The 18,318-nt window shown below is 51.4% G+C and overlaps 3 protein-coding genes across 3 annotated transcripts; 1 reads left to right on the plus strand and 2 right to left on the minus strand.

Moving 5' to 3' along the window:
- Positions 1-1,705: 1,705 nt before the first annotated feature.
- On the minus strand, positions 1,706-3,964 carry LMH87_007533 (uncharacterized protein; the record flags this gene model as incomplete). The annotated part of the gene is made up of 1 exon (XM_056201359.1): positions 1,706-3,964. One exon carries the CDS (start codon positions 3,962-3,964, stop codon positions 1,706-1,708), a length of 2,259 nt encoding a protein of 752 aa, XP_056057579.1.
- A 270-nt stretch (positions 3,965-4,234) lies between these two features.
- LMH87_007534 (uncharacterized protein) lies at positions 4,235-9,580 on the plus strand (the record flags this gene model as incomplete). Its single annotated transcript, XM_056202528.1, has 1 exon — positions 4,235-9,580. One exon carries the CDS (start codon positions 4,235-4,237, stop codon positions 9,578-9,580), a length of 5,346 nt encoding a protein of 1,781 aa, XP_056057580.1.
- Positions 9,581-11,456: 1,876 nt separating this feature from the next.
- Positions 11,457-12,218, minus strand: LMH87_007535 (uncharacterized protein; the record flags this gene model as incomplete). The annotated part of the gene is made up of 4 exons (XM_056203702.1): positions 11,457-11,701; positions 11,770-11,802; positions 11,935-11,992; positions 12,066-12,218. 4 exons carry the CDS (start codon positions 12,216-12,218, stop codon positions 11,457-11,459), a joined length of 489 nt encoding a protein of 162 aa, XP_056057581.1.
- Between the last annotated feature and the right edge of the window lie 6,100 nt (positions 12,219-18,318).

Here is an 18,318-nt window from a genome sequence, read left to right on the forward strand (position 1 = left end):
GAATAAAAAAAAAGCATCTTAACTTATTCACAAAAAGCTCGGTCAGAGCGCTGATAAAGCGAGCATCATTGAGCTCGCTGCAGCGCTCGAGTATATGCCACTAGCCATCGCTCAAGCAGCGGCCTACGTTGTGCAAAGGCGTCCCCGATATTCTTTACGGAAATATCCAGATTATCTCTGCAATAGTGACAAGATAAAAGCCAATCTTCTTAGTCTTAAGGGCGGAGAACGCCGTCGAGACGCCGAAGCAAGAACTCCATCCTTATCACGTGGCAAATTTCATTTGACTACATTTACAAAAACAGACCATTGGCGGGGGACTTGCTGCCACTTATGAGCTTTTGCGATCGGCAAGGAATTCCGGAAATCTTACTATGCGGCAAAATCGACGATGCAAGCGGTATCGGTGAAAAAAAAGCAGCCTGAAACAGAGTTTCCTGGGGGAGAAAACGAGAACTGGACCAAATGCTAGTCGCTTTCCCCGCATGCACAATCTATATCTGTACAGCGGTTAGTCACAAATGAGTCAATACAAGTGTGGGCAACACTGCGCGACAGTCCAACCGCGAAGCTGCAATCACACATACGTTTTCAAGACAACCGTCACCACAGCCATCTCCATTCTACTTTAAATCAGCGTACGAAGATACCCAACCGATTGCAGAACCACAGCGGCTTCTGCTGGTTTTGGACTTGAATCACACACTCATATGTCGCGAAAAGTCTACGAGCCTGACAGCGTATACTTCACGGCCTGGGCTTGCCCAATTTTTGGATTACGCCTTCCGCAATCATGACGTAATGATCTGGGCCTCTGCAGAACCTCGCACGGTGAACGCAATAGCCCGAGAAGTTTTGTCAAAGGAGCTGTATGGGCGACTGATAGCCTGCTGGGCACGAGACAAGCTTCGCCTGCCTACCGCATTACATGGACAGAAAATTCAAATCTTCAAGCATCTCTCATGGGTGTGGCAGGATGAATTTATCCAGATGAGAAACAAGCAGCCGGGTCAGAGGTGGACACAACGAAACACCGTTCTTGTGGACGACAACGCAGGCAAAGCCGCCAGCGAACCATATAATCTCGTGCAGATTAGTGCTTTTGATGCAACCTCAGCCATGGCAGAGAGCGATGAGGTTCTTGGCCTGTTGATTGAGTATTTAGAAGTCCTGAAACATCAAGGCAATGTTAGCTCGTTCATTCGCCAACATCCGTTTGCAAGCAGCCAGTCGACAGCAACGGACGGTCGACAGTAGTTTTGTCACAATAGTCACAACAGTCACAACAGTCACAGCAAAATGCAGGAGTAGGGTTGAGTCAGAATAGTGCTTGATTCCTAGCTACAGACAAGGCAGCCATACCGTCTGTGATAGGCAAAATACAGATCTTTCAGGGGCTTTGTCCCATACACTATTGACACGGTGGAGGTCTTACTACTCCGAGATAGGCGTGGAACGTGACAAAATCAATGAACAGTACGCTGCAGGAAGTGGAACGGCGGCCATACAAAGTAATACCATTAAGATTACAGCTAGACGTGCAGATAGAAGCATAAAAATACATAAATAAAGGCGAGCGAGAACAAGCATTCGAGCCTGACGAAGACAGATACAGGACCGTAAACAGAGCAGCTTGGCAAGGCGCAGACTGGCTTCTGTGGTGGAGAGCGGGCAGCGCAACTGGAAGAGTCCGCACGCTCATGCCTTAGCCCGCGATGGTCACCCTCCCGCGTGAGCCTTTGCCTGATGCCTTCGTCTTCGCTGCAGCGCCGAGAGACCAGCTTTTCCTTGTAGCATCTGCGTCGAGAGGATCGCCGCGCGCGAAAAGTTCCACCGCTGGCGTAACTGCGGAACTGGCAAAGCGTGCTTGTACTCTTACACCATGCTGCAAAAGGACATAGAGCATCATCGTACTCTCTGGACTGATAGCAATGGTCTCATCCCCGGGCCGCTCCAAGATTGGGAAAATGCCGTGGCTGGTAGCTGATCGTTCGAGACCTTCCGCGGATGTGTCGAGCAAGCCGAGACGAAGCAGTCGCATGATGGTGGACGGGTTTGCTGTCGCAAAGGCGCCGCTCACACTCACCTTCGGAAGCCACTCTGATTCCCACGGCAGACAGCAACAGACGGAAGACTCCACCCAGTATGGCTGTAAAAGTCGTAGGTGAGCGGGGAAGTGGCTTTCTTTCCACGTGAAGGGCTGTAGTAGCGTGTCCCATCGCACGACATCGACTGACAAGCCAGTAAGATACAAAAACGAGGCCGATGTACTGAACTGTGAGTTGAACAGAAATTCCCACCCGAGTCCTGGCGCCGCAAGGTTGGCGGAGAGCCAGGCCGTTGCGGACGCAACCGTGTTAGCCGAAAGCGCCCACGTGCTACGTCCGGCCGCGAGCAGCGTCACAAAGTCATACATCTGCGACTGCATTGCCCATGCACTAGCGAGCGTCGAAGCCAGTGCCATGAATGGCCCACACGCGGTGAGTTGGCCGTACCCAGTCTCAGTTGATGTACGCTCCACCTCGGCACCAAGCCAGTCGGCGGTATGGAGTGGTTTGGGCAACGAAATAGTCGCACCGGCGACTAGCAGGCTAGGCCAAAGCATGGCGATCTGAAGCGCCTCGTTGGCTTGTTCCTGCAGACCAAACTTTTGCACATACATCTCGATGTAGTTCAAGACCAGCTCCGGCTTGCCAAAGAACAAAGGATCACGTTCAATGGAATACGCGTCCACGTCACAAAGGCAGACCATGCTAAATCTCTGGTCTAGATTGTACTGGCTGAACTGTGTCGCGGTGCCAGCAATCGATTCGAGCGACGTCTTGGTTGCGGAGATGGGAGCTTGGTTAAAGCAACAGTACGCCCAAAACTCCTGATAGTCGCTCGTGCCGCCCAGGACGTTGACGATTTCGGCGCCTGAATCCATCACATGCGCCGCCCACCCGGGTTGCGTGTTGACGTTGATGACAGTACCCACCGCAGGCTGGGGGTTTCGAGCCATGGTCACACCCTTTAGCGCCCCAGCTACGGAGTCAAAGTATAGAAAGTAAGCTTTGAGCAGCAAGGCGATGTGGTTGTCTCCAGCTGAAGCACCAAGAACGCGGCCCAGCAGAATGGACTGCGCGCTCTTGTCGTCGTCCAGCTGAAACATATGAGACCAAGCCCGAAGCATGCCCGGGTCAGGATAAGTGCCCAGCTTCGTCGCGAGACCTCTGCTGATACTAACGGGATACATCGCACCCGAGCTACGAGCGCGGATTATTCTTTTGGGAGATATTTCGTAGAGAAGGGGATATCCCTGCGAGTCAGGGATACCTTCAACAGGCAGACCAGGCAGCGCGACTCCTCGTCTGTCTGTCACGACCAAATTGACGGGGAAGAACAAGTCGTAAGCCGCGCCGGCAACGACATTTGTTGACTCAATGATACTCTTATCGATAACCTCTGCTTTACCGAAGCGCGCAGTGATAAAGCGCTTCAAGGACGGAAAGATTGGTGTACTCGCGTTGCGACTCGGCGTGGCTACCTCCTCGAAGTTGGAAAAGTGCGCCCTTCCACGCATCTCTTGGACTAGGCTTTCCACTGACTTGAGAAGCTTTGGCGCAGACCTGGCTGCGCTTGCGCTCGCCGGCGGGGGAGCATTGCTGGGAAATTCGTTTTCGGCTAGAGGTGCATTGGTCGAGAAGATGCTGTGCGGTCCTGTGATGATCGGTGCGTCATCACGCTGAGATTCTCCTCTATTGTCGGACTGTGCCGGTACGTCGTCGGTCATATGGACTTGAACCGGGATTTGTACGGTGGCTCTAGGTGCAGATCTGATAGGCTGTTCGGTTGGTGCCGTGGCCCCAGTGCGTCTCTGGCCGAAAGCCTCTTCCGTTGAAGTTTCTTCTCGGCGGCTCGGAGGCATATTTTCGGACTCAGCGCTCGACAAGTCGTGTTCCTCGCTACTGCTTGTATCAACCATGGTCGGCAAGAAAAACAACAAGAAAAAAAGGAATATGGTGTCCGTTTCGACGAATTCTAACTCCTACGTTGTGTTGATGTGAGCTGCAAGATTGGATCCAAGGCCACGCGTGGCTACTAACAGCTACGCGTCTGCTTGCCTTACGTAAGCCGCGCGCCTGCCGACGTCTTCCAGCCACCAGTTTAACAACCGCCGTACGACGTCCATGAAACGATGCGACAAGCGATAGCTAACCCAAGAATGCTTTACAGCTGCGAATGACTTGGGTAAATGTATCATGTCATGAATTCATCGACGCGCCCAGACACGCTTGCGCAATACCTCTTGCCGAAACGTCGCCATTTGGAAACCCTCGAAGACTTGAAGGCCATCATCGACGAGTCGATCCGCGAGATACAGCGACGTCCGAATTTCCACAGCCTAGCAGTCTCCAACAAGCGCCTGGTGCAACCAAGCTATCCTACGTTCATCAGATTCTCCGTCCTCCGCATTGCACAGAGCAATTGCTCCGTCGACAAGGTTGTGGAAGCGGCCAGCAACTTTCATGGCTATGGAAACTGCAAAGCTACACATAATCTACATTTTCCGATTCGGTTGGCGATAAATGATGGCCGAAACTGTCCATTACTCTGGCAAGGCTCCCGCAGCGTGGCGGATGTACCCGGCTATCCGCTATTTTACGCACCGATTGATAGCAAGCAGGTTAAGGCACACCCGTCCGCCGCTTTGTACTCTTTCAAGCGCAGCGCGGCCAGCGCGAATGCGGATACACCAGGCCCAGCCAGGAAGCCAGGCAAGGCGAACACCAAGTACGCAGTCGCAGAGCAAGCCTGTGTAAATAGATCCTCTAGCACCGGCGATAACCACATTGCCCTGTTCGTCAAGGCCTACCTGGCATACTTTGATGCAATTGCTGCAGCTCTAGACGGCACTATAATGCGCCACAATGCCGATATCATGCAGCTGTCTACACTGAATATAGCTGACCCACGATTTTCGAGCAACGTTATCCGCAATTTGCCTTCATCTGAAATGGTAAATGTGTGTGGGCAACCGCGCGGATATCAAGAATTCTGGGCGTACTGCTGCCTTTGCAAGCCCGCTGTCTTCGCGTCGGCGCATTCAATGGCACATACGAATGCAACGCCCTTCAGCATGTACGAGTACATAGGCATGGAAATGACCTGCCTTTGCGACGTGGAATTAAAATTATCTCCAAACGGACCGTATTTTTACGGAAAACCGAACCTGATCATCTCATACATCGAAACCTATGCGCAAATTAACGGCATCCAGAGCCAACTCAACGAAGCGTTACAGATCGCCATGCTTTGGCCGTGCCTGCTGCAGACCGATGCCCCCGTCGCGCTCCCAGCTGCGCTTCATGCCGCTGACTGGATCACTAATGATATCATTGCTCCGGCTACGAATATCAGCCAAAGTGACACGCCATATGAGGGATTGGTCTCCTCCAACCCTTCTGTCGTCCTGGCGTCTACCCTTGCTGGTGCGTGGGCTTTGCAGTCGCAGCTCTATGACTTCATCGGTGTCATCATATCGGATCGCGGGTGCTGGGATGTGTCAAAAGCGGAGCTCGAACGCGCGTCAAAGTGGCTGCAGAGCGTTGCGTCAGAACCCGGCGTTGGGTGGGATCTGCTATTCCGCCACCAGTTTGAAGTAACGCCGTCGTTCCTCCAACTTACCGGCCTTGGCACGGACTCTATCTCTTGGTTCAGGCTTATATCGAGGTTCAGCGTGAAAGAATGGCGATACCCAGCACATTTGCGGCTGATGCAGCCGTTCTGGACAGCAACGTCTATATGCGGTCAGCTACCGTGGGAGATCACATGGCACCCGGACATAACCACTTCGCACGAGTGTATCACTGCGGCGCCCGTAACAATCATGCGTCTTATTCGCCTTGGGCTCCTTTCCTCCGACGGATGTCTTCCGTCTATTCAACGAAAGGTATATCCCGACTTATCGCATAGCGGATTGGAGACTATCACGGTAGCTGAAACTTCTCTTCTGCCGCTGGAATTAGTGTTGTCGCGTGGCATACGAGTCATAGCGGAGTATGACCATGGGTGTTCAGCAAATTCCGGCACTGGTAAAGTACAAGCATGGGACAACATTCGGCGCAAAACAGTATGGCCCATTGGTGGATTACAGCAACATCTTTCTATTCGCGACCGGCTACCAAATGCGATGGCCGCGGAAGTGCTGTGCTATGACATGCCAGGGATGGCGAATCCCATTACTGTTAAGGCCGCACAAGATCGGCTAGAACAAGTCAAAAAGAATTTAGCGAAAAGATCATACGAAAAGATGATAAACAGCTCGATTGAGCTGAGCAAGATTGGCTATGCGAACTACATCGATAACAGTCAGCCGCCAGGGCCACATGCTCTCGTCTACGCTCCAGTTGATGCGGAAGCAGTGGATGGTGCGTGGTGGTGCATTCTCTATCTACGGCGATTCCAAAATGGGAACATGGAGAGTATGGCTAGCCTGAAGCGGGCGATACGCGCAGCTGTGAATTTCGTCACCGATCACCCTATTGATATTGAGCAGATGGCTGGTGCGTGTTGTGCGCTTGACCTTCCGGTACCTTGCATTTTTTCCAGTTTGTCTTGCCTTCGGTACAGTTGCATTGAAGATCAGTATCGAAAGATTCCGTATTTCTTACAACTGAGCAGCCAAGGTTGGCGTGTTGTGGCACCTTCGGCCATGACATCAGACTCTCTTGCGCAGCACATGTGCGCTTGCGTTGACAACATGCCGCTAAATGCGGCAGCCAACCAGCCGGCGCTTACCTCATCGTCAATGATCCCGCCGAGCAACGAGCAAATGCATTATGCTGGGCGCTATAATTTATCAACCAGAGTTAGGCTGCTTGATGAAATGATACGGCGCTGGGATAAACATCTGTCGACATCAGACGAGGTCATTGTCGTGCATCAAGCTCTTTTCCCTGGCGTCGGCATTCCGCGGTTTTTAAAGGAAGACGAGCTCAAGGGCTTTGAGTCGGTGAACGAGCCGTCTTTCACCGAAGCAAGCGCGAGCACGGTCTTTATATTAGAGTTTCTGTCCAGACAAATGGGGCATCAGTATTTCAACAAGTTGAAAGATTTTGGAGAGAAACATGGTCGCGACGAAGTCGGCGGTGCCTTGCTCTGGCCGCATCGCTCTCCGCAGGCCGCAACTAAAAACAATATATCAACCGCAGGCTTGCTACTTATCCTCGATCCAGAAAAATCTCAAGAGCTGTTGGCTCTGTGGTTTCTGCAGCGCAACATTGGTAACCACGCCGAATTTGTCACGGCTGTTGCCCTCTGGCTGTCAGCTATCAACCTGTGCAGCAAGGCATGGTCTCAGCTATTGAACACCGAGCTTTTGCTGAAGAATGAGGATACTTGGCTAGACCACACGAAGCAATGGCATGACCTGTGGCGGAAAAACGGGCTGCCCTGCTGTAGCTGCCCTCAGTGCTGGACCCAACTGCTTTACATGCAATCTCTTTGGGGTCGTGGTGGGGTGGAAGTGGACTGGGAGCAAGAGATATCGAACAAATCAAAAGTACCGGACGATATTGTCGCGTTCACAGGTCAGCTGTGGTCAGCCGCGTATGCGACAGGTCTAATCCGGGCTGCCATTCGCGAAGTGCTGGAAACGGCACTGCAACGGTTGCGTGTCAAATCATTTGACGAATTTATGGACAATGCATTCGAGTGGCTCGTCCCCGGCACGCCTGCAGGAATGCCCTCGGCCTTCAACCAGACAGAGCTGAAGGCCTTTCTCAGGAAGGAATACGGCATCATTCCTCGCTCGACAAAACGGTCGGTGATGGAGACGATAAGTCGCGATTATGCCTTACAGCAAGTGTTGTCGCGGCCACAAATAGTTGCAAAACTGCACCAGAAACTAAACGAAACCGGCGGCAAGGCACGAGCTATTTATGGAGTAACGATATGGCATTACATCATTTCAAATTGGTTGATGGCACCATTAGAAAAGGCGATTGCGCATCCAGCCATTGACATCAACTTGCCCAATGCCGATTTCGTGAAGCTGGAGGTCCTTCGTGCACAGGAGGCTAATAGGGCTGCATGCTTTTCTTCCTATGATTACCCCGATTTTAATTCCATGCACACGCATTATCACATGTCGATCATTTACGAGGAAGCCGGCGCCGTTTTCCGTGCCTCGTCCTGCTACATGGCAATGAACCGCGATGAAAGGGATCTAGTGTCTCAAGGATACAAGTGGCTCCAAGACGCTACGTTTACGCAAGTCTGTTTTCTTCCTGAATCGGACGAGTTCATCCAAACAGTCGGTGGGCTCTACAGCGGCAATCGCGACACTACGTTGATTAACACTGTACTCAATATTGCGTATGCGAGAGTTGTGGACACATCCTGCCGCAATATGGCTTTGAACCCTTCTGTACAATGGCGCCTATGTCACGGAGACGACATCATAACGGTACACGGCAGCTATGGCGCAGCAATTGGCTGGAACGCTGTAGCTGAGCGTGCCAACCTGAAAGGACAAGAGAAGAAACTTTTGACAGACAGATGCTATCACGAATATTTACGAATCTTGGGCTGCCCTGATGGCAAAATCAGAGGCTCACTGGCACGTGTTGTAGCCACTTTCGTCAATGGCAATTGGGAAACTGACTCTTCGTCTGGGGCAAATAGCCAGGTAGTAGAGGTGATGTCTGCTGTGGACGTCTTGCGTCGCAGAGGGATGCGCGAAGAATTTGCACGCAAGCTCTTATCGCAGTGTATCCAGCTTCTCGCGCAGAATGTTTCCATCAAAGAAAACGAGGCTGAAGCGACTAGACGCGCGATTCTCAGTATCCCAATACATCTCAAGCGGGGAGAACTGACTAAGTCGGCTAGCAATACAGCTAGGCAAGCTGAAGCAAACGCAATGCCGCTTACAATCTACGCTGAGAACAAGCGGCGTGAGAGGCTGGATATTGAACGCAGGTTTAGAAGCTTGCCTGCCAACGTGACTGACCCGTACATGAAGCGACTCGTCGCGTCACTTCCGCCGGCACTTCAGCATCAAGAAGGGATGCATGCCAGACTCAAGGCGGCGCTGCAACGGTCAACATACGGGTCTGAATTTCCCAGAAGACTTCAAATTGAATTGAAGCAGACGCCTCAGTTGGTAGCCCTGCGCAAGAGGATGAAAGAAGCAGCGGAAAAGAGAGGCCAATTTGAGAAACACGTCCTGGTCACAGACGTTGGGCGGCACATGCAAAAACACAAGCTCTTTGCGACGACAATGCGGCGCATTAAGGCGTTTTACACAGTTCTGTCCTCGCTCGACAATCTCGGCGGCTACACAAAATCGCAGCTTGTGTCGTTTCTAGTGGGAATGCCAGAGTCCACCGTCACGAGCGCGTTGTTGGTGGACGGCGCACTCGCTGCAGACTGGAGGCGAGCTGGGCGGCCGTCGGCAGCCGAGGTCGGAGCGTTGGAAAACGAGCTTGAGGTGTACCTCAGTGGAGGTGCAAATCTTCGTATTGATGAGGAAGTGGTCGTGTTTGCTGATAACGGCCTGTGGAGAATTGTCCCAGTAAGATCACTGATGCTGTATTGAGTTCGATATATATTGTAATATAAGTATGGCATTTACACGACATAGCGCCAGAACGGACGTCTTCCGTTAATGCAGTTGCCGGACTACCAACATCGAAATTATGAACTCGCTACAAATGTGCACTGATCGTCTAATGCCTCATCGCCTCCAGGTGTACGGGCCGAGCGCCATGTGCAGGCCCTGGCTTCTGTAAGATTCTGCACGCCGTTTCGGCCAGGATCGCATCTTACTCTTTGGTTGTTAGTTGCCTGCAATAGTTGCCCCAAAAACCGCCTAGAGAAATCGCATTTCTCGCAGATCTTCCACGATAGGTTGGCTCAACGGCCTCTCTCCTCGAGGAGCGTTAGGTCCCCACCGCAGGCTAGGTTACAGAGACGGCGATAGTCCTCCCTCAGCCCTCGGCACTCTCTTTTCTCATCTTTGGTAATGAGATCATTTTGTTTGATGTATTTGGTGACGCCAGTGAGAAAATTCATCTCGGGGTTAATCTGATCCTGAACTCAACGAGTTGTACTTCGATGACGTTCAGTAGCTGAACATTAAAATGTAAAAGTAGGCCATCGGAACGGCTTCGGACGCCAGATAATACCCTTGATACAAAATCCGAGGATGCTCTACAGTGTCACTTTGATGGCCAAAAATGCCGACCTAGATGGGCTACGCACTCTAGCCCTCATGACAAAGCCCCGACACATTGGACGTCGGGTCTAAGTCGGAGCGTTACTTTTTTCGTCTTGCTAAGAACCTCATGGAAAAACTTCGTCTTGGCTGGCACGTGCTGAAAAGTCGAGAGTTGGGGGAACGGGATGTCACCCAATCCAACACGATGCTATAGAGAGCAAATCTTCGCGCAGGGTTTGTGAGATTCTATAGTCCTCTCCCACTGCCGCGTGGCGGCCTTGAGGTTCAAGTGCAGCACAGTTCTTAGGGACCAGATCCTGCCCAGCTACCAAGTCCTGTACGGGATGTAAAATTACAGTGTGGCTAACAGACCGACAGACCTAGACCGGCCCGTCCGGTCGGTCGGTCTGGGTTCACGAGGGCTTGCGGTCTGTCGGTCTAGGTCTGTCTGGGGTCGAGGGGCCGGTCAGTCTGGGTCTGACGGTCTGGGTCTGGAGGCCTGACCCTCATATCCAAAGGCTACTACTTTACTAGGGTTCATGCTCCAGTGACCGTGGTTCTCTTGCTACGACTACAGTACTAAGCCTCTCATCAACCATTGCTTTTGAAGCTGACCAGCCTCAACCGTCTCTGGCGATAGTCTATTCCGTTCATCGGTGATCATTTTATCGGTTTGGCTAAATGATCGCTCACATTCGGCGCTCATTCCAGGGATCGAGAATAGATCCGCCGCCATTCGATACAAGACCGGGTACTCGGCTTGATGTCGGCTCCACCATTGGAGAGGTTCGTGACGTCAAGATCCTCGGCATAAATGGGCCGTGTCTGGAATAAGTCGAGCTCACTAACTGTCTTGTCCCTCTTCCGCTGTGCGCTCAGTGAGCTGATTGATCTCTTCCCAAACGAGCTGTACTCGTTCATGTCAGCGTCGATTTCGTCATCATCGTCCTGCCCAAGCCCGGCCTGCGCCTGGGTTTCAACCTCCGCTTGCCGTCAATATTCGCCGAACAGTCCACCAACAGCCAACTGCATGTCGCTATACCATTGCGGCTTACCCATCGCCTTCTTCCAGTGACGTTCAAAGTAGTCGTATCCGTAAGATGGATGGAGGGCTAGTGCTGCTCGGTACACTGGCGTCCTGTCGGTCTTGGCGTAGTAGTCTTCAAGCTTAGCCCACCCGCAAGATGCCAGACTTAAAATGAGAGGCTCCTTCAAGCCGTGTTTCCTCTGCTGGCTGCTTGAATTTAATGAACAGCTAGTTCATCGTCTTCAATGTCTCCCACACGGCGCCGTGGCCTCCTTCTGCCCCCGGTTTGTTGGCGTTACCTTCCATGGTTTTTGTTAGGATGTAAAAAGGCTTGAGGAAATGGTAAAAGCGCTCGAGCTCAGCCCAGTCCGTGGCGTTGAGGAAATCGTTGGTTAGATCGCGGTGGTTAGGGTCGTGCCGGGGCTTTTGCCCCCGGTATTGATACAGCTCGATCGCGCTACGAATCTCCAATGCTAGTACACGCAACAACTTGTTAGCAAGCGGCCAGCGTAGTTATAGTAATACAGTGTTGGTCAACTACCGCATTCAATCATATGGCAAATGGAGTTCCAGCCTGTTTTGCCGTCAACAATGATCTCCAGGGTAAAAATGGCGTCGTCGCCAGCAAGCTCGGTTTGGAATTGTCGAAGAGCCTGTCGTCGTTGGTCTGTCCGACGAATGTACGTAGCAAGGTAACGAAGCCTACCTATAGCGCCCTTCCTGGCCCAAAGTTCAAAATAGAACTCAGCAGTGGCCCCACGGAGCTGTGCCTCAAATGCGGCAACATTGGAACCGAAGATTACCCGCCCAAACGATCAGGTTGATAACGTGACCAACGCAGCGCAAGTGCCGACGCCTGACATCCATTGGAAACCACTTAGCAAGCGTCTCCAGGCAGGTATCGTTACTCTCCGCGTTATCGAGCATGAAGTATCCAAGCTTGGAGCCCAATTCGTATTGATCAATAACGGCCTTGACATATGTCGCCATGTTTTCGCCAGAGTGTGGGCCGACAAGACGCAGTAGCCGAAGGAGCACATTACGTCTCTCGTCTTCCACGTCAACAAAATGCCCGACGATTCCCAAGTAATTGAACGCATTTGAAGTCGTCCATAGGTCAAAGCTTAAATGAACAGCGCTCTTCGAGTTCTTGACAAGATTGAATATGACTTGTCGTCGACTTTCGAATGTCTGACGGATCCACGAACAGACCGTGCTATGATGTTCGGGAAGCATCTGGCTTGCAAGCTCCCCACCGTTCGCTATTAGCCACCGAAGCCGCTCGCTAGACGCTTGTCGGAGTGTAACATCTTCAAGAATGACCCAGTCCACAAAACGGGCTTTCCACGCAGTTTCATCAAAGCGTGAGGTGAGCTGAAGGCCTGGTCTGCCCTGTCGTAGCAAGAATTGCGACGAGGATGATGCTGACAATGCTGCCAAGGTGAATGGGGTCTTCAAGCCTTGACGTCTCTCACCAAGTTCAGTGATCTAGTGCTGCCGAAGCAGGTGCCGAGCAGTATGAGATGTTCCTGATGAGGCGTAAAAAGCTGTCGCATAGCTCTTCTTTTCGTGACAGATCCGACAAAGCCAGCAACGCACCCCATTGTGCTCTAAATTCGCGCCATGCCTGTAAATCCATGATTCTTTGATCTTTGTACCGACAACCCGTTTGTGCCGAGGTCGCCGATTGGCGCCCACCAGCCGTTTTCAACAGTGCCAGATGTTCTCCCAATCGATGTTAAGTGGCTGGCGTGGCTGGCAGACTCTCATCATCAGGCACGACTGAAGGTGGATGGGATACAAGAGACTGAGGTATGGACACCGGGCTTGAGGTCCTGCTAGAAGCCATAATGCGGTAGCGTGTGCATGCGTCGGGGGGCATTCAGGCACTGATTGTAGAGCATGCCCCTTTAATTACTAAGGTTATATGGGTAGCGGAGCAGTAAAAACGCCGAAATAACGCCCCACTTTAGCCAACCCAGACCAACCCAGACCGACTCAGACCGGCCGAGTGTTGCGGTCTGTCGGTCTGATGAAAATCGTCGGTTGGTCTGACTGCGGTCTGTCAGACGGTCTGTTAGACGGTCTGTCTGTTAGCCACATTGACTGTAAAATACGGCATTCGAGACTGCACCCACACATCGGATCGGCTCGGCCTGGTACGCGGCACCCCAAAACAACAGTTGAGCGACCTCATGCGAGTAGGCGAGGAATACACGTCTCTGGTAGCCCAGGCAGTTGGTGATGTGATACGCGTAATAATAGTTGTCTCGACGACCAAGAAGAGAGTGACAGGTTTCATATAAGGTTGAGGGCTGTGGTTCAGAGCTGACTGCACGAATTCGGGAAGAGAAGCGCTTGAGTGGTCAAATTTAGCAAATCGCCGATTCGGAGAACGAAGAAGAGGCTGACCGCACCATTCGCGATTTGACTCACATCTTACAGTCTGACAAACCGAGGATGCTGCTAATTGTCGTACAATTAGCTAAGGGCCGCGAGATCCATGGCCTCTTCAACCCGCTGATTGCTGCCTATCACTTCACCGAGCAGGGCAGGCCTTGGGGAAGATCGCGAAAGACTTAGCTAGGAGATCCTGGTTGCGCCCGAGAAGACTTGACTGATAGTCTAGCAGATTGCCACCAACGCCGTTGCAGACGCGGTTCTCAAACTCATTCGCTAGGAAAATTGTTGGTTCGAAGGGCGAAATGGACGCTCGGGTCAATGCGATGCTCTAATCGGCCGCCCGGCATCTTACTTCGTACATGCCCAGCTCACCGAGACTGTTTAGTGGATATAGCAGCCCGGGACAAAAGTGCTATTACAAAGCTTATTCGAAAGTCTTTGGATCGTATAGTTTCGAAGATCCAGACCGCAAGTTCAGCCCGAAACCGATCGAGCTTGGAGGTCAGAGAGAAGCCCAAACCCCAACATGGCGGTTTGGAAGCGCCCTTGCGATGGGCGATATGAAGCTTACTTTAAGACAACATGTTGTCTACAGTAGAATGCAGTTTGTGTGGTACTAACAATTCATCTCGCACGTTGTAGTAAGCAGATTCGTAAACGACATGAGCCTCGTTGCGATTGAGGACTCCCTTATTAGCCATCTCTCGACGCTTCTCAGATCGAGTAATTTTTTGCACACGAGCAAAGAGAGATATTCGCCCCGAAGGAGAAACCCAAGAATTTTCCAGAGAGAAAACGCATGAAAGGGAAAACTTGAAACTCTTGAGATAGGGTTTCATGGTCTTAGGAACCTGCTCAAACGCAGGAACCTGACTAACGTCCCAGAACAGGATCAGTTGACATAAGAATTATTAAACAAATGTTTGCCGTGATATCAAGACGTTCTGAGGAAGCGTCCAATGCCAATGATACTGTTAAGCAAAGAGACGTGCTGTCTATGCTCTACGGATGATATTGCCGTCGTTTCGATAGGCATGATGGGGCGCGTTTGGAGGCGCGCCGAACGTTATCACCAAGGGCCTTCGTAACAGCTTCATGACCCGAATCTCCTCCTACAGCAGCAGCTATGCGCCAGTTGAGAAAGAGCTGTTTCTGTTCGATTATGAGTTTTGCTGGGAGCGGCTTCCGCCAGCGAAGAGATACGTGTGCTGTGTTATAGCTTTCTTATGCTGTGAGACTCGTTAACACGTGTTTCCACATAACAAAGAAACTAATGGGGAAGGTTTACAAGCAGTTGTCGCTGCTTGGGTAATGTGTTCGTCTCTCAGTCGCCAGCTGAGAGCGCCTCCAGTTCCCTAGTATCGCTTGTTTATCCTCGAACAATAGAAGTCCGCAAGCTTTACGAAGGTTGGAAGGGTCTACCTAGGTATCTCCGTATCGCAGCTTCAGGCTCGGGTGTGAATCGAGGTCTGAGGCTACGGGGGATCTTCCTCTAGTAGAAGAGGTGGATTGGAGACTTCCTTCACCCACACAGGCAGCCAAGTTCGGCGTTTTCGTGATTTAAGCGCTTATGATGTCGGTAAAATCTCCGTAGTGTCCTCGACACTGGGAGATATCCTAGCTACCGTCACTGAAATGTTAGCTCCGGGAGTTTCTCTACTTCAGCCTTTAGTTAGAGACCACGATAACTCTCGCGATTCACTTCGTCCCACTACCGCTGAAATGCGATGGCAAGTTGGATTCGTATATGGCGCTAAGAGTTTGCCACGGCGTTTTGCATCTTGTGTTCCTGCTGTAAGAAGCGGCGGGTAAGCGAAGTGCCGGCTTCATTCCAGAGCGCGGTTTTAGACGTTGTTCTCAACGAGGATAAGATCATCCGACAGTCGGCGGTTAGAGTCTTCTTGGATGGCCTGAGATGTCCTTTTAACGCTCTCCCCGCTGCTTGATACCAGACGTCTATCCCGTAGAAAAGAGCTAGCATAACCACTGCCAATACGCGCTTTCGTGCTGTAGCAGGTGAGAACACGCGAACGGCATTGCTCATACTTCTTAGATGTTAAATGATGCCATTGGGGGTGGTGAAGTTTAGGCGTGGGTCGAACCAGACGCCAAGCCACCGTATTGCGAGTTTAGGCTGTATGGTCTGGTACTGGTGCTGGATAGAAGACAGATCTCTTCGTCTTTGGTTTGCCAGGTTAATCACTTGGGTCTTCTTAATGTCGAAAGCAAAACCATCTTGGCGACCCCATTCCTCCATTACCACAATCGCGGCCTTAGCTTGGTCGGTGGTTTCATCGAGTGTCTACGACAAAGAAAATGTCGGTGTTGTCGGGGTATCCGTATCAATGAGCAGCGCCAGGGAGGAAGTAGAGCGCCTCTATCGCCAGCATTCACAGGATCGACGAGAGAGAGGAGTATTTTGGGATGTCACATCGGAAACCTATTGTCTCCGCGATGGCGTCTTCAAAGCGGACTTTCACTAGCCGTTGCACAAGGAATGCCGCTCTCCAACATATACGAAATTGTGGCCAGCCTTGCTTCCGTAGCTTGAGAACTGAACTGTTTCACAGAATCGCATCAAATACTCCTTTTAATCGTTATCGCTAGTGTGGCGAGCTTCTTTGCCGGCGTGCCTGCTCAACATCATGTGTGGGTAGTACAGCGATATCGGTTGTGCTTTTTTGGGGGTTTTGCATTTGATGGCTAGGTAGAACATGTGCTTGTGATGATGCGTTCCATGCCCTTACCTAGGCAGGAGATCAGGGAGATCGGATGCCATGCCTAGGCTTGGGTACGGTTCCATTTGTTTGGTTTTGGTCTCATGACCACTTAAGCCGTGCGCCATGAGCTTGGGTGAAAACCTGGCCGTAGGCAGCCATTGTAGAGGTTTGTTATGAGGCGAACTATCGTCGGCCAAAGCTTGTGAAGTGTGTTCACCATGATGCCATCAGCCCCGGGGGGGGGGGGTATTGGCAGTGCTGAGGAGTCCGAACCCGGCTTCCTCGTACAAGATTGTGCGGCTAAAGGGGGTCGAGGCTGTGGGAGCGACAGAGTGAGATCAGACGTCTTCGATATCGTCGCTGGCCATACGTCGTGTGAGTTTGGCCTGTCCTACGGCTTGAGCTTTGTCTCTATTCGTTAAGAAATTGCCCGCCAGCCTGAACAGGAGGCGGTGATATCCGTCGTCGAGCTTTCGCCAGCGAATAGCTTTGTAGACGTCATCTGGTGCTGTGACGTGAGCAACAAAGCCTTCCATTTTGTCTCCTAAGGATATTGTATCTGTGAATTCGCTAAGGGGCTTCTGTGGCTAGCACTTCGATACACAGTGTGTAGTGAAATGAGCCCATGGTCAGGTACTCTTCTACCGCCCGGAGGGTTGCCAGTGTCAAAAAATGGCTAGGTCAGTTGTGGTTGAGCGTTCAGGAAGCCGTGCGCGGATTGTTCCTATATCTGATTCGTCTCCGAACGTATGTGAGCACCCATGGGCGTCTCTATAGAGTCCAGTAGGAGACCGGAGAGAAGCAGAGAAAGCCAAAGTGGTCTAACACCCGGCAGAGGCCTCTCTTTTCGTTATATGACGACTGTGGTTTTGGAGTAGACCCATATTATAGTCTTTCAAATGCTAGCTGAAGGGCTGCTTGGTGTGCAGGTTCGCTCTTTTCGACGTTGGCCTGGTATAAGCGAATTGATATGGGTTTGTTGTTTCCGGGAATTGGACCTTACACGAGTGTGCCTTGTTGTTTTTTAGCGGCTATTATCATGAAGGTGAAGATGGTGAAGGCGCGACCATTATCGTGTCACTTGAAAGTCCTGCAGGATTTATCAACACCCGTCCAGGGACAGCTGCTTTAATTTTGGACTCTTTTTCTGTGGTGTGGCAAATTGATGTCGTTCTCACGACTTGGGGCTGGCAAGCAGGGCTTTGTTCTGTTGATGGTTGTTGAAGGGGAGAGCGTGAGGTGGAGCAAGTGGGGCGGATGCCTCTATTTCCCGATCTTCCACTTCACCTTCGTGGTCTTTGTCTTGTTCCTCGGCTTCTACTTCGATGTCCATGCTCCCCTCTGAGACATGAAGTTCGTCCAAGTGGCCTATGATGTCCTCCTCTGGAAGAGGCGTTGTGGCTCCGTCTCGGTAGAGTGCTGTTTCCCGCCTCAGCCATCTCAGTGTCAGGCGCGTCCTGGTTTGCCGTAGAGGCCTGCATGGCTCCAAAAAGCTTAGCCTGCTGTTGCGAGAGCTCCCGTCGCTCGTACACAGCTTTGCCTTGCTGGATGTCATAGCTATTCAGTCTTGAATACCGCAAGATCACTAACCTACTCGTCACTACCATGGACGAGTTTGGATAGCGAGCAAAAGAGCATCTCGTCGTTCATGCCACGTCAGACTGCCAATTAAATGTCAGTGAGCAATTGATGGAAGAAGCTTACTGCTGAAGCTGGCAGAAGAAGAAATAATTATATTTTTGGAACATCATCAGAGATTTGGCATCGGACCAAATTCTTCGAATTAACCCTCGCCCCCAAGTGCCTCTCACTACCGGTTCCCAAAAATTTGCTCTTTTCAGGTTGCTCAACAGCCTGCACACAATCTTCTATACAGATTTTTTGTATTACTGCATCGTTTTGAGCATAAGTAGCGTCTGCCACAACTCTTCTTAGAATTAGGCTTGGTGCTACAGTCGGTCAGCAAA

Source organism: Akanthomyces muscarius (assembly GCF_028009165.1).
Source record: "Akanthomyces muscarius strain Ve6 chromosome Unknown contig_10, whole genome shotgun sequence".
Classification (NCBI taxonomy): domain Eukaryota; kingdom Fungi; phylum Ascomycota; class Sordariomycetes; order Hypocreales; family Cordycipitaceae; genus Akanthomyces; species Akanthomyces muscarius.